Raw genomic sequence first — 13,136 nt, 5'->3', positions numbered from 1 at the left:
AGTCTTCAGATGATGGGCTGAACTAAATTAGAAATTGTACTAGTTTATCTGAAATATCTTCCATTCAACATCTGTAACGGTATCTCTAATTCCTCTTCTTTTTAGGGAGCTGCAGGCTCAGTCTTCTGTAACAGCTAAAACTTGTCTGTTCCTGTACATAAAGTGGGTAGCAGTTGTCCTTTCTGTGCCACATCCTCTATTTTGCTTTTTTTTTATTGTTGATGTGCATCATCTTACCTTTTTAGGAAAAGAACTGGGCAGGATGGAATGGTTTGGGTTTGTGCTTGTATACTGCTGAGTTACAGAATTAAAAGGTCTGCTGTTGATGTTGTAGCTGGGATCAAGGTAGCCACAAATCACACATTACAACAGTGTGTGGCTATGGCTGGCCTTTTTTTTCCAATGAGTACACCTCTACCAATACTCCCTTTTGGATTAGTGGAATAATTAATCAGTGTACTTGATTTTCACCTTTGAGTGACACATAGGTACCTGGTCAGAGACGTTCAAAACCAATAAAAATCTTCAGGGTCGTCTTTTGGATTTCATTTGTCCTTTAGAATTACCTGTAGCTTAAGAGACCAGTAGTTGTGCTTAAGGAGGACTGAGTTCTGGACTGCAGGATGAGAATTGGAGGCCAAGATTAGTTTATTGGCAGAGCTGTTTAAGGAAAAAAAAAAACCTGCGCTTGCGCTCCCACCCATTTCAGTGATGTTGGTTCTTGCTTTTACAAGCAATCAGATTCAATTACATGCATTCTTCAAAGGACGGAGAACCATCTGCTGAAGTATTCTGAAAAGATTAATTTATTTGTAGCAGCAGTTCTACTTGCAAATACTGAGCAAATGCATGAATTTTTTGGCAGTCAAAATACAAGACAGTTTTTGATAGAGAAATAGACTTAAGTGCCTTCATTTGAAAGGGTAAATATAAATGCATATAATAGAATACAAAGTAGGGAGCTAAAATCTTCCCAGATATTTTTGCCCAAATCCAAAGGGTTATGTGCAATAACATAAAGCTTTTAGAAATTGGATTTTTTTTCTTCCATCATATAATGCAGGATACACAATTGTTTCAGTATGGTATGATCAGAGAGAATAACTAGTTACCTAAGGAGCTGCTACCAAGTTGTTAACACAGGTGCCTGTGTGCAGAAATGTAAGGGTACGCTGATGAGCATGAAAGACAAAAAAGACAAAGTTAGCAGCTCCAGCTGCCAACTCATAGTGAGAGGAAGTAGTTCAGGTTCTATGGGATCAAACCTGATGAGTTCTCATTTGATTAATCTGCAAATGTGGTAACTTAGTTCTTGCTTGGTTTTTTTGGTTGTTGTTGGTTTGTTGTTTTTGTCTTTTTTTTTTTTAATGAAGCTTTTCCTTCTAAAAGGTTGTTGTACAGAGAAGACCCATCAATTCAGACAAATTGAACTTTAAGAGTACTTGACTTATCTCTTTTTAATTATGGTTCTTAAATTTTCAGTGTGGCTTGTTGAATAAACTGACAGAGCTATCATTACAGAAGAAATCTGTGGCTCCATGTAGAATGTTTGTATCAAATGAGATAGTCTGTACTGTCATTTGCTTATACTTTGAGCTCAAGTGTAGTTTAAGATTTTTTTTAAAAAGATGCAGATAGATAAGGTTAGAAGAAAGCACCAGTAATAAGAGGGGAGATTGTGAAAAGAATCCTTAAAGAGGATTCAGTTAAGTATATTAATTTGGAAAAGAAAACACTATTGTCTAAGGCTTCATAAAGCAATTCCTATGTATTAAAAAAAGGGGGGGGGAGACACACATGACTAATCTCATTAGTTGGTGAGAGCAGAACAAGAAGGATAATACTCCTAAGCACATTAACTATTTTGTAGATATATTTAAGCTACAAAAATAGCACGAGGGAAAATGACTTCTAGGAGCATATTCTGGAGTTTGATGCTGTTGACGGCAGAAGGTCGAGTCTGGTCTTTGAAGTACTGTAAAATATGTGGGCTTCAGCGTAAGGGCCTGTAACAATTCTTTCAGTTGCGAAGAAGTGTGCTAGGGTACAGCACGTGAAGGAGTAATTTTAAAGTTCAAAGTTACTGTGATATGATTTGGATATTTCGAAAAGCTTGTAAGTAATTGCTTCACACAAACATCTAAAAGGTAATATCACACCATTACTCGATTATGATTAGTCATAATAAAAGCTTCTGAATCTGGTGTCCTTTCACTATGGAGGAACATAAACAATAAGAAGTAAACGGTGGTGTCTGAATAATTCCGAAGAGAAGCCACCACTATTGTTTAGACCATTAACTCGTAGAATAATTGAAGATGGCAAAGGAAATGTATGAAAATTAGTTGAAGTTGCGGAACTCTTAAGATTTTTTTGATGGCTTTAGAATGTGTTTAAACTGTGTACAGAGATCCTAAGTGTGCTGGAAGATGCTCTAAAACATTTTTAATGGATTTCATCGCTTCAAAGAACTCAAGCATTTAGAATGTCAATTTTGTATTGGGTGGTTTTAAAATAATTTGATATGGAGGCTAAAACCTGAAGAGGCTGTTTGTGATAATCTCCAGCTGTGTTTAGTAGTAATGCATGGTTAGTTTTTCTTGTGCATAAGTATGAATGTAAGCATGTTGTATTTCCACTGGGTTTTTTTTTTTTCCTCTCCCCCTGCTATAGGTAATAAATGATATTCAATAGCTATGGAGTAGTCAAGTTAAATTTGTTTTTAATTTGATAAATCTGACATCAGTCATCTTAATAAGGAAATAATACTGCTTCTTACTATAAAAGTATGTATGCTCAGTAAGTGAGGGACATCTTAAAACTATATGGATTTTTAGATGATGCCAAGCTGGGAACAGTTCTAGATGCTTTAAAGGGCATACTCAGAATTGAAAATGATCTTGATAAATTTGAGAAACGGGACACACAGACTTGTTTTGTCAAGTCATAAGTTACACACGTCTGAAAAGTGTTAGCGTTGTAAAAGTAGTAAACTATTTTTGGGGCTGTATCAAGAGACTGGAGAGAAATTTCTTCTCTTGCCTAAATCCTTGTGAAGCCTCAGCTGGGTGTAGCATTTTGAGAGGTGTAGACAAACTGAATAGCATTGAGATTACAGCAACAAGAATCACTTGGTCTTGAAGGAAGAAGGAAAGAAGACAATCTGTGGTGCCCTTAAGGCTTGTCTACAGGAAATAGTAGTTTATTCTCCTTTGCAATGGCTAAAAGGACTGTACAGTCTTAAGAAAAATGAAGCATTGGAGAAGACAACCTAGAGATGCTGAAACATTCCTTTTTTATTCACTGTTTCTGACCTTGCCTTGAGGTGGGAGGATAGATTGTATCCCTAGGATCTGTGGGCTTGGCCGGTCGGCCACAGGTGGTCTGTGGGAAACCTCCCTCCATTTTCTCCTCAAAGATGGATAGGAATTATCTCACACTATTTGAACTTGTGGGCACTTCCCGCTCCATCTGCATGTGGCCTGTGGCTTAAACACAAAGCTGCTGTTGCTATATCTGTAGAAAAACAGCCTGCATCATACTTGTCGCTTCATGCTAGCGGTTTTGCATTTAGAATTGCTGTATCAACGTTTCCTGCGAGGATTCTGCACTAGTGCGAACAAGGACGGGCTCTGCAGGGTTAGGTGGTCTCTCAAGGTCACGCATTGACCTTGCATTTTGGAAGCCTGAGCTCTGTATTTCTAAGGCTCTTTGACTTAATTATATAGTTATGCTCTATACCTTAACGTACAAGAAGAGCTTTAGCCCTTTGGGAGCATGTGCAAACCACTCCAAGTATCTTTCCCTGAAGTTTTATTGTTCAAAACAGTGGGACTGCATGTTCACTGATGGGATTCCAGGGATGCTCTGGGGCATGGTTCCCACCTGAAGAGAAGCACGAAGAGACTAGAATGAATGCTGTATTATAAATAATATGTAAAAGTAACTGGTTGTTTGTTTTCCTTGGGTATTTGTAACCAGTGACAGTGGTATCTAAATAAATATTAATAGATTTTCAATCTTCCTACTGCCTGCATGTTGGTACCAAAAACTTTGATGTGATTTGGGACTGTAGAGTGCGAAGATAAGACTGAAGACAGTGGGTCCAAATAATGGCTATTGGGAAGAAATGGTAGAAAATGTTAACAACAACAACAACAACAAAAAACCACAAAAAAAACCACACACACAAAAAAAAACCCACCCAACAACAAAACCCAAGCTAAAACCCCAAAACCCCCAAAACCAAATCAACCAACCAAACGCACACCTCCAAAACAAACAAAAAAACCCCACTTTTGGAAATTGAGTTTGAATAGCAATTGCTGTCAAATACTTAGTGTGGAAAGTTGACGTTTCCTTCTAGGGGTGAACTAGCTGCAAAGACTGCTGGAATAATTGTGACACAGTTGATAAGAAAATAATTTAAAAATGCAATAAACAGAAATCTCTCCAGTATATTTTGTTTCACGTAGTCAGTCATGTACTGCAGATGCCAGAAAGTAGCTGAAGATATTTTTTTTCTATGCACAAGGTTAAATCCAACTCCTTTATATAACTGTATTTCTTTATATTTTGATGTATGGTTTTTATCAATGTCCAAGCTAAGACATGTAAAGAGTTGCATGCTCCTTAGTTTGAGGGGTAAGAACTACGCACTGTCGTGGCTTGCTATTCCCCTCTTCTCCTGAATGCAGATCAAATGATCCTTTATTCAGCCATTCACCAGTGTAAGCCACTTAAATTTTTTTTTCGGGCTGATCCCTTCATTCCTTCTCTATGTAGAAAATGTACAGCTTTAGTTAGCCGAGGTGGATGAAATTGTACTCTTTACATTACTCATATAAAGGTAATGTATGAAGTACGCTTGTTTATGGTGAGGCATACTGCCACTGAACTCGGTTTCCACCTAGTTGCTAGGCTAGTAGGTACTGCAAATTGTCTTAGTTGCAAAAAGTACTAGGATGATTTGAAATGCATTGTGTTGGCCAAGGGTTATTTTTATTTTGGGCTTCTTCCAGAGCTATAGGCTGTCAAAGGGCGGAGTATCAGATCAGGTTGAAGGGGTAATGTTTCCTTCAATTCTGAATTCTCTGTTTGTCCTTTGAATTAAAGGAAAGGTTTTTGCGATGGCTTGTGGAACTTTAGCTAGAGGATGCTAATTAACTCAAATGGATCTTATCTAGCCAAATCTCTGTGCGTCAGTTTGCAGAGATTCCTTTTAAAGTAAAACTTAAAGCAGTTTGTCTGTAAATGCTTAGATATTCCAGTGATTGTTCCAACATTTCTGTATGCCTAGATTACTCCTGTTGTTAGTTAATTTGCACAAATGTCTTTTTTACACAAACTGATAAACTGAGTTTATAATTATCCTGATAATGCCTAAAAGGTAGTGGAGCTTGACTTGGAATGGCTGGCAATAACTGGGACAGATCCTGCATTAAACTTTATCAGCTGCAGAAACACAGCTTCAAAAAGAAGATGCAAGTATGTTCTATGAAGTCTCACCTGAAGAGTAACTCTTATAAAAATGCTGGACTTACTCTCCACAAACATTTTTATTGTGAATTCCTGTACAGATACTTAAAATATGTGAAGTATCAGAAAAGTACAACTGCATTTTCAGTCCGTCCATAAAATGCCAGTGAACTGTGGGAGCATTACTACTAGTACAGGAATACCTGGCACAGAGGTGAACGCTTTTATTATAGTTAATCCATCGGTTCAAATTCATATTCTTTAAGACTATCTCAAAAGCTCTAATCTTTCCTTTGAGAGCCGTCAGGTTTGAGAGCAAGCCTGGAATCTCTCTGGTATGGCAAAAAAGCATCAGTCACTTTGTGAGGTCTTAACTTCTGCAGACTCTTACCTTCACCCCAAACATGTTGTTTTACTCACCTGTCACCTCTGTCACTGCATGCTCCTCATTTTCTGATTTAGCATAAACACTGCTTTGTCTGTGTACCCTGTCTGAGATAGTGTCTCCTTTACTTTTGATAGAGAACTTTTGAAAGATGTTGAGTTTCAAATCTGAGGTGAGACCCCATGTTGTTCAGGCCAGAGTCCACAGCATTTCTTATTGTTACCCTTTGCATGTAGTTCACGTGACTGCAGTGTTTGTTAATTTACTATGGGCTGGTTATGTAACCTTTCTTCATTAAACCTCTTGAAGGTGAGACGGCACAAACTTAAGAATGACTTCTTCTTTTCATTTATTGTGAATTATAAATGAATTGCCAGTTCTTCCCTTCTAGTACCTCGGGGAAATGAACCTGAAATCAACTTGTAGAGTAGAGGCCAAAAACCCAGATGTAGCCTAGATATTACGGTAACTGATACGTTGTAAAGGTTAACAAAACAAAACACTCCCTAAACCCAAAGAGTGGTTGTGTATGCATTCCTGCAGTAGGTAAATACAGGTAACTTTAAATGCAAGTGGAGGGAGAGGGCCAGGGAAGAGATTGTTCTAAGCAGGAGCAAGGCATTAAACTGAAAGAAATGAGAAAAGGGGTGTGTGTCTTGGGGGAATCAAACTGGTTTGTAACCACTGTCTTCTGATTTCTTGAGTTGTATGTAAAATTAGTAATTTATTCTGGCATCTCAGACAATTTAATTGTCCTAGTTCAAACACTTGTTTTGAAATATTCTTGAGAACTCAGTTGTTTCCAGTTGTAAGAGATAGAATGAATTTTAATTCATTGTGGGTGCTGTAAGCAGCTACCTTCAGTTTGTTTCACTTAAAAGTAGCTACTACTGAGCCTTCTCACAAAAGGACCTGTTTTGTGCTAATGCTTGGTCATTTGTTGCTCAGTTTGCATGAATGCTGTGTAGAGTAAGGAGAACTCTCTGTGTTTTGCCATCCGCAGTTATTTCTTGGAACTGAAAGTAATATCCAAAGAACAAGTGCTGGATATGAGATTTGCAGCCAAATGTTGTAAAATATCTATGTCATCTTCTTTATAATGGGCTCTTATTTCCCATAATGTTATCAAATCTTACAGGCTTCTGCTGCATTTACAACAAGAAAATAGGACAAAGTACAATGTTCTGGAGCAGTCAAAAATCAAGTTGTGATTTCAATAGATTCAACTCTGTGCTGAGTACCTAACAAAGTTTTGAATTTAGTAAAATATTTAATGCCTAAGGAACTTTATTAATTTTGGAGTCAGGAAAATCTTACAAATGTTAAATATCTTTACAGGAACACTTAGTCAGTCTGGATGAGCCAGCCTCGGAAGCTGGACAAGAAGCTCTGCTTAGACAAGAGCAAGCAAAAATCATTCGTTTTGAAAGGCAAGCGGAAGAGTTCCTCAATGCAGTCTTTTACAGAAAAGGTTGGTTTTAATGGGGGGGAAATGGCATCTCTCGCTGGTCTTTATGCATGCAACGCAGGTATCAAAGATCTGACGTTCAAGTTGTCATTGTATGATCAACATTTTTCAGTTGTCATATATTTATCAAGTGTAAAAATTGACTCTCAAATAATGTAGCAATACAACAGTGTGGGCTTGGGACAGAGGAAGAGAGTACAACATATTTCTCAAACCAAATCTATGAGAACACTGGTATTTCACCCTTTTGGAGGAATGGCTCTATTCCTACCCAGCAGAACTGCTCCCCTGAAACCAATGTTTAGGTGAGTGGGCTGTGTGGAAGGAGGGGCAAGTGGTGGTGTTTTTGGGTTTTGTGTGTTTTTTAATTTTAATGGGATCTGTACTAATGCAGTTTTTCTTAAAGGTCAGCAGTCTCCTCACTGTGGTCTGTAGTGATTACCCACCCCACCCCCCGCAATCTACAGTATAAAATATTGTTGCAGTAGTGCTAAGGGGGATGTATGGGGAATTCAAAACGTGATCAGCAAATGAATTGGGAAATCAGTACTGTAGAATATGCTGAGAACAATAACAGTAGCTCAATGCTAGGAAATCCTGTAAATCTGTTCTAGAGAGTTATGTCAGTTATGGGCTCTTAGGAAGACACGAAACTAATTTCACTGTTTTCTACCAGTCTGAGAAACAGGAATCCAGAGGTTGCTTCCAAATGCATCCTGAATGAAAGTACGTCGTACTTATCAGTCTAACCCATGTGTGAGAAAATCTGCCAAATCAGTAATTCCAACCTGTCTGTTGGGGGACAATGAGAGGCTTCAGTTTAACAAATTAGAAATTGCTGTAGCCAGTCCTCCTAGTGACCAAAATATTTAAAGGTGTTTTAAGTAGATAACAGTATCTTAGCCTTTCTTTTATGACTTGAATGAATACAAGCTATACATTATGATGTATTGCATAAAGTATAGAAGCATGTAGGATGGTAGGAAGGATAGTTATTGCATTACTGCTGATAGTTCAGATAATGCTTGTATTCCAAGTCTTCTTTTTCGGTGTTTGGGGTTTTGGTTTGGTTGGTTTTGTTTTGGTTTTGTTTTGTTTTGGGTTTTTTTTTCCCCTTTTCTTTTAAAGTTAAGGTTTCCTTTTACTTTTAGATTTATCCCATCTCTCTTTAAATCCAGAAGGGATTTAAGAAAACAGAAATCTAGAGGAAATATACTTTTTCCCATATTACTTTTCTCGTGAGAGGAAAAAAAATGCAGTTCTATCACTTACAAATTGTTTAAAGACTTCATCCCTTTAACCCTGAGCTTAAATTTTTATGTATGACTTCTGTGCATGTCTTGTTAGAAATGCATACTTCCCTAATTGTTGGAAAATTATTGGCAGATATTGCAGTGTGGTAATGAGGGGTTTAACGCTCTGTCCACAGTCAGGTATGCAGAATGAAGATAATGAAACCACTTCAGGTGTCTAAGAATCTTTGAGAATTTTTTTAGTACACTCTTGCTTTCCTTCCTCTGGCAGAGCTGTGCTTGGTGCAAGAGTAATAAGGGAGGGGAAGAAGCCTGGCAGGAAGACGGTTCTGAATCCTTAATGCATTGTTGTTAAGCTTGGCTGTATTTAGATTGCTTGAAAGGTTATTCTAACTCATGCCACTGCCACAAGATCCTCAGGCACTGTCATACCAGAGAGGACACAAAGAATGGCAGAACTCTGACGCTCCTACATTGCTCAGAGATGCTTGGCTCTCCTGGTTTCATGCCAGCGATGAGTTCTTTTTTTCTTTCCATCCTCACTGCCAGTAACATTTGAGACTGGTATTTTGTAGCCCAGGCAGATCAGAGAAAATAGAGTTATTCTGTGAATAGATGCCTGTTGCACGTCAAGGGCATGCACTCGTGCACTTAAGATACATAGGTAATTAGCAGGATCGGCAAACTTTCTGAACAGGTTTACTATCCATTAATCTTACATACTTTCTCTCTGCTTTGAGCCCATGGCACTCTGACTCAGTAATGATTCTTTCAAATATTCATACTTGCCAGTGAAAGCAGAGCGGTAGTACCTACTTGTCTGTTAACTCTACCTTGTGGGAGGATCAGACCTTCATTGGATGGTTTAATGAAATCATACCTTTTTTTTTTTTTTTTTAATACTGCCCTTCTGAGATTTCAGTATAGATAAAATACACAAAAGCTATTAAAGTTTTAAAGCTCAGAGGTACTGCTTTAGACTATTTATAGCTGATAAATATTTGCTGTATCTTCTCTGAGAATCTCTGTGTTTTAGTTAATTTTAGTTTAGTTGATTTATTTTTTGAAAAACAATTTCAAAAAGCCTAGACACTTAGAGTCAAAATAAACATGTGGTTGATTTCAAGTGATGCTGCAGAGGCACCATCAAATATTTTGCACTTGCTTTTGAACAGCTTTAATCCTTAGCATTTAGGCTTTATATTAAGCAAGAAGCCTTTAATGTGCTAGGTAACTACCCTCCTGGTTGAAAATTGAGGTTTTTGTGTCCTGAATTAGAGAGTTTATCTTGAGCAGCACTAGAAAGCTCTCAGTAGTCACTCTGCACATTCTTTGAAGTTGCAGATTATAAAGAGGCATGGCGGTAGGCGTATGTAATATTTTCTCCCTGAATTTGGAAATATGTTTAGCTCTAAGCATTACTGAATTGTACGTATGAACATGGGTGCACAGTAAAGGCACGACTCTTCTTCAGCAAACATAGGCGCCATAGCACTCTGCATTCCTGCCAGCCCTGCTTGTATACACTACAAGCACATGCCAGATAGTTGGCATCAGTGTGATCACGCCATTGGTTTGTGTGCCTCTGGGCTTTCCTAGAGCCTTTCACACATCCTTCAGTGGGTTATAGTGGAGAGCTTAGAAAATGGAAGAAATGTCACCATAGCAGGAAAAAGCCTCCATCCTTCTCCAGGCTTGTGTCCTTTGGACCATTTGGAAAGACAGTGACAGTATAAATATACCTAAATTTAAGTTTGGCTCATCTCGTGGTGATTTCTTAAAACTCTAGTGTCTTGTCCTTGGCAACAATAAGACATCCTGTAGATTTTACAAGAAAAAGATTAAGTATTTACATAATCAACCCAGAATTTTACAGCTACTGCACTCCTAAAAGAATACAAGTGTTGACTGTATTAAGTCTTATATACAGAAGCTGTACTTAACAGGAAGGAATTTGGGCTTGATTAAGTATTTAAAGCTCAGTATGGTTTTTCATCAAGAAATACAGTAGCTGCTTACTGCTGCTTTCTAGTTTGGGGGCAACTACATGCTCAAACCTTTGTGTCAATCATTCTTTACAGATACTCTAAAGCTGGTTTGTTGGATTGATGCATTTTTGGAAAAAAAAATGGTGGTAAAAGGCAAATCTAATGCTGAAATGTCCCACAGAAGGTTCTGCTAATGCTTCTAATAGTTCAATCTCAATAGATTACCTTTCAACCTGGGCAATTTTTTTTTAAAGAAGTAGTAAACACTTTTCTATTGTTCCATTTTGAGAGATGTTTTTAAAGATTTGTTTGGTCATCTACTGCACAATTTTCTCTGAATGTTTTTTCAGAAATAGAAAATCAAACCTTTTGAGCCATTTGTGGAGGAGTTGTGTGGTTGTGGTGTGTTACTTGCTTTGTTTGTATGGTGTGTGTGGTTTGCTGTTTTTTGTAGTTTTTGTTTTGTTTTTGTTTTTTAAAAACAAGACAAAACAAACAAAAAAAACCAACCCCAACACTGATTTGGCCAGAGAACATAAGCAGTGTTTGAGGTCAAATGGCATGACTTTGCTTCTGTGATTTAGGAGTTACAGATTTGCTTTCACATCATGAACTACTATTGGTCTAAAATAGTAATTTTTGCCAATGTATTTTTGTGTTGCCCACATCCCCAAATACCTTTGTATTTATACACTGTTTCATATAAACAAATTGGAATGTCTGCCTGTTCCGTTTCACAGTTCTTGCTAATAGATTTACCAGCTCTTCTAGAAATAGAATTACTTTTCATGTGACACATCTTGGATTTTTGTGTATGTGAAAGTTCTTTGGGTAATCCCTGATGCTGCATTGATTATAATGATAGACATGTCAAAAGGAATAGATAAATGGGGTGGAAGACACTTGAACGTTTGATCTTCATGTGAAATATTTTGAAGAATCAGAACTATAGGGCTTTATTTCCCAGTAAATTTGTAGGGGGCTGCTGCAACTCTGTTCCCCCTTCTCCCCTTCTGTAGCTGCAGGTAAGTTACTCAATTCTTCCGCTGAATAACCTGCTCAATTTTTTTTGGAATGAGCTTCAGTACTTGGTACTTTTCTTCATGAGTCTAGCTCTCCTTTCCACTTCCACACCTCTTAAAGGTCTGGTCAAATATATTTATATTTGAAAGCAAAAGATGAGATTGCATATTTCTCATAGGAAACGGTTATTTTGGGAAGGTTATACCAGAATCAGCAATGGTTCTTGTTGAGGTATTCTAAGACTAACGTACATTTTCTACAGAAACTATTTTATCTTTTGGCTTTCATTTTTTCCCTAGATTTTTTTTTATTAACAATGACTTAATATAATAAACTGTTTTACTTAAAGTGCTTCCTTAAAAAAAATCTCTAATATTTACAGACAGTCCTAGGGTCTCTGACCCCAATATTCCCCTAGTGGCCCGTGAGATCATGCAGCGAATGATCCGACAGTTTGCTGCTGAATATACCTCAAAAAATAGCTCTACTCAGGACTCCAGCCAGCCCAATAGCACAAAGAACCAAAGCCTGCTGAAAGCATCTCTGGTCGCCTCCTCTCCCACGGCTGCAACTGCTCAGAACCCTGTGCTCAGCAAACTTCTCATGGCTGACCAAGACTCACCTCTGGACCTTACTGTCAGAAAGTCTCAGTCAGAACCTAGTGAACAAGGTAGGACTCTTCTCAGTGTCTTGCATCCTACAGCAATCCGTTCATGGCATTCTTGTTGCAAAACCAGAGATGTTTTTGCTTTTACATAAAATGCAAAGTGGAAAAGCGGTGGATGTTTATAGTGAAATGATGACGAGCCTAGATGTGGCTGGGAGAGAAGGGTCTTCTTGAAAGAATGTCAGCCCATAGATGTCAGTGATTTTTCTGAAGAAGGGCAAAGGGGCTGGATATGCTCCAAACTCAAGTGTGCTGTTCCTGCTGGGAGCTGCAAGAAACAGTCTGCCGAAATAGACTGATGCTTGCTGATAAGACAAGTTCATGTGGTCATGAAAACCATAATGTTGTCCCCTTTCTGAAGATCAATATACAGTCTGAGCGAGGGACTCATTTATTTTCTTTCCGGTCATAGTGTGAAAACAGTACCTTTTAAAAGTCTGTGAGAGATTACTTTGTGAAGGCTGTGAAAATGATGCCCATGAACTGTACAAAACTTCCAGGTTTATGCATTTGGAAGAAATGTCTCTTTTCTACCTTAAAAATAGACTTGTTCTACAGAGCACAGATTGAATAACTTGTAACAGTGTTGCAGAGCTTGTTTTAATTTGAAAACATTGCTTTCCATCAAAAATGTTTTTAACAAGCAAATTCTGTGAGTAATTATAGTGTTTGAATGGGTTTTTCTGAAACTCTTGAATAGAGGTTATCATAAGTGTATACTGATAGGATTAAAATTAGCCCCTTTACCCTTCTTTAGAAATATGTTAGCGTCTGAAATAATTTATCAAATACAAAGTAGTCTGTTCATCCTCAAGTGGAAAAGGTGCCTTAAAAAAAAAAAAAAAAAAAAAAGCCTTTTGCTAGCTAGTACAGA

At 37.7% G+C, this 13,136-nt stretch overlaps 1 protein-coding gene across 10 annotated transcripts in view; it reads left to right on the top strand.

Moving 5' to 3' along the window:
• LCOR (ligand dependent nuclear receptor corepressor) overlaps nt 1-13,136 on the top strand; it is a 61,731-nt gene that overhangs the window by 34,100 nt on the left and 14,495 nt on the right. For all 10 annotated transcript variants that reach the window (XM_075108033.1, XM_075108032.1, XM_075108038.1 and 7 more), the window contains 2 exons: nt 7,202-7,334; nt 11,978-12,265. In XM_075108033.1, coding sequence (XP_074964134.1) covers nt 7,202-7,334; nt 11,978-12,265 — 421 coding nt within the window. The remainder of the gene's footprint in view (nt 1-7,201; nt 7,335-11,977; nt 12,266-13,136) is intronic.

The sequence above is a fragment of the Phalacrocorax aristotelis genome, chromosome 12 (genome assembly GCF_949628215.1).
Source record: "Phalacrocorax aristotelis chromosome 12, bGulAri2.1, whole genome shotgun sequence".
NCBI lineage: Eukaryota > Metazoa > Chordata > Aves > Suliformes > Phalacrocoracidae > Phalacrocorax > Phalacrocorax aristotelis.
This window is presented reverse-complemented; position numbering and strand designations above follow the sequence as displayed.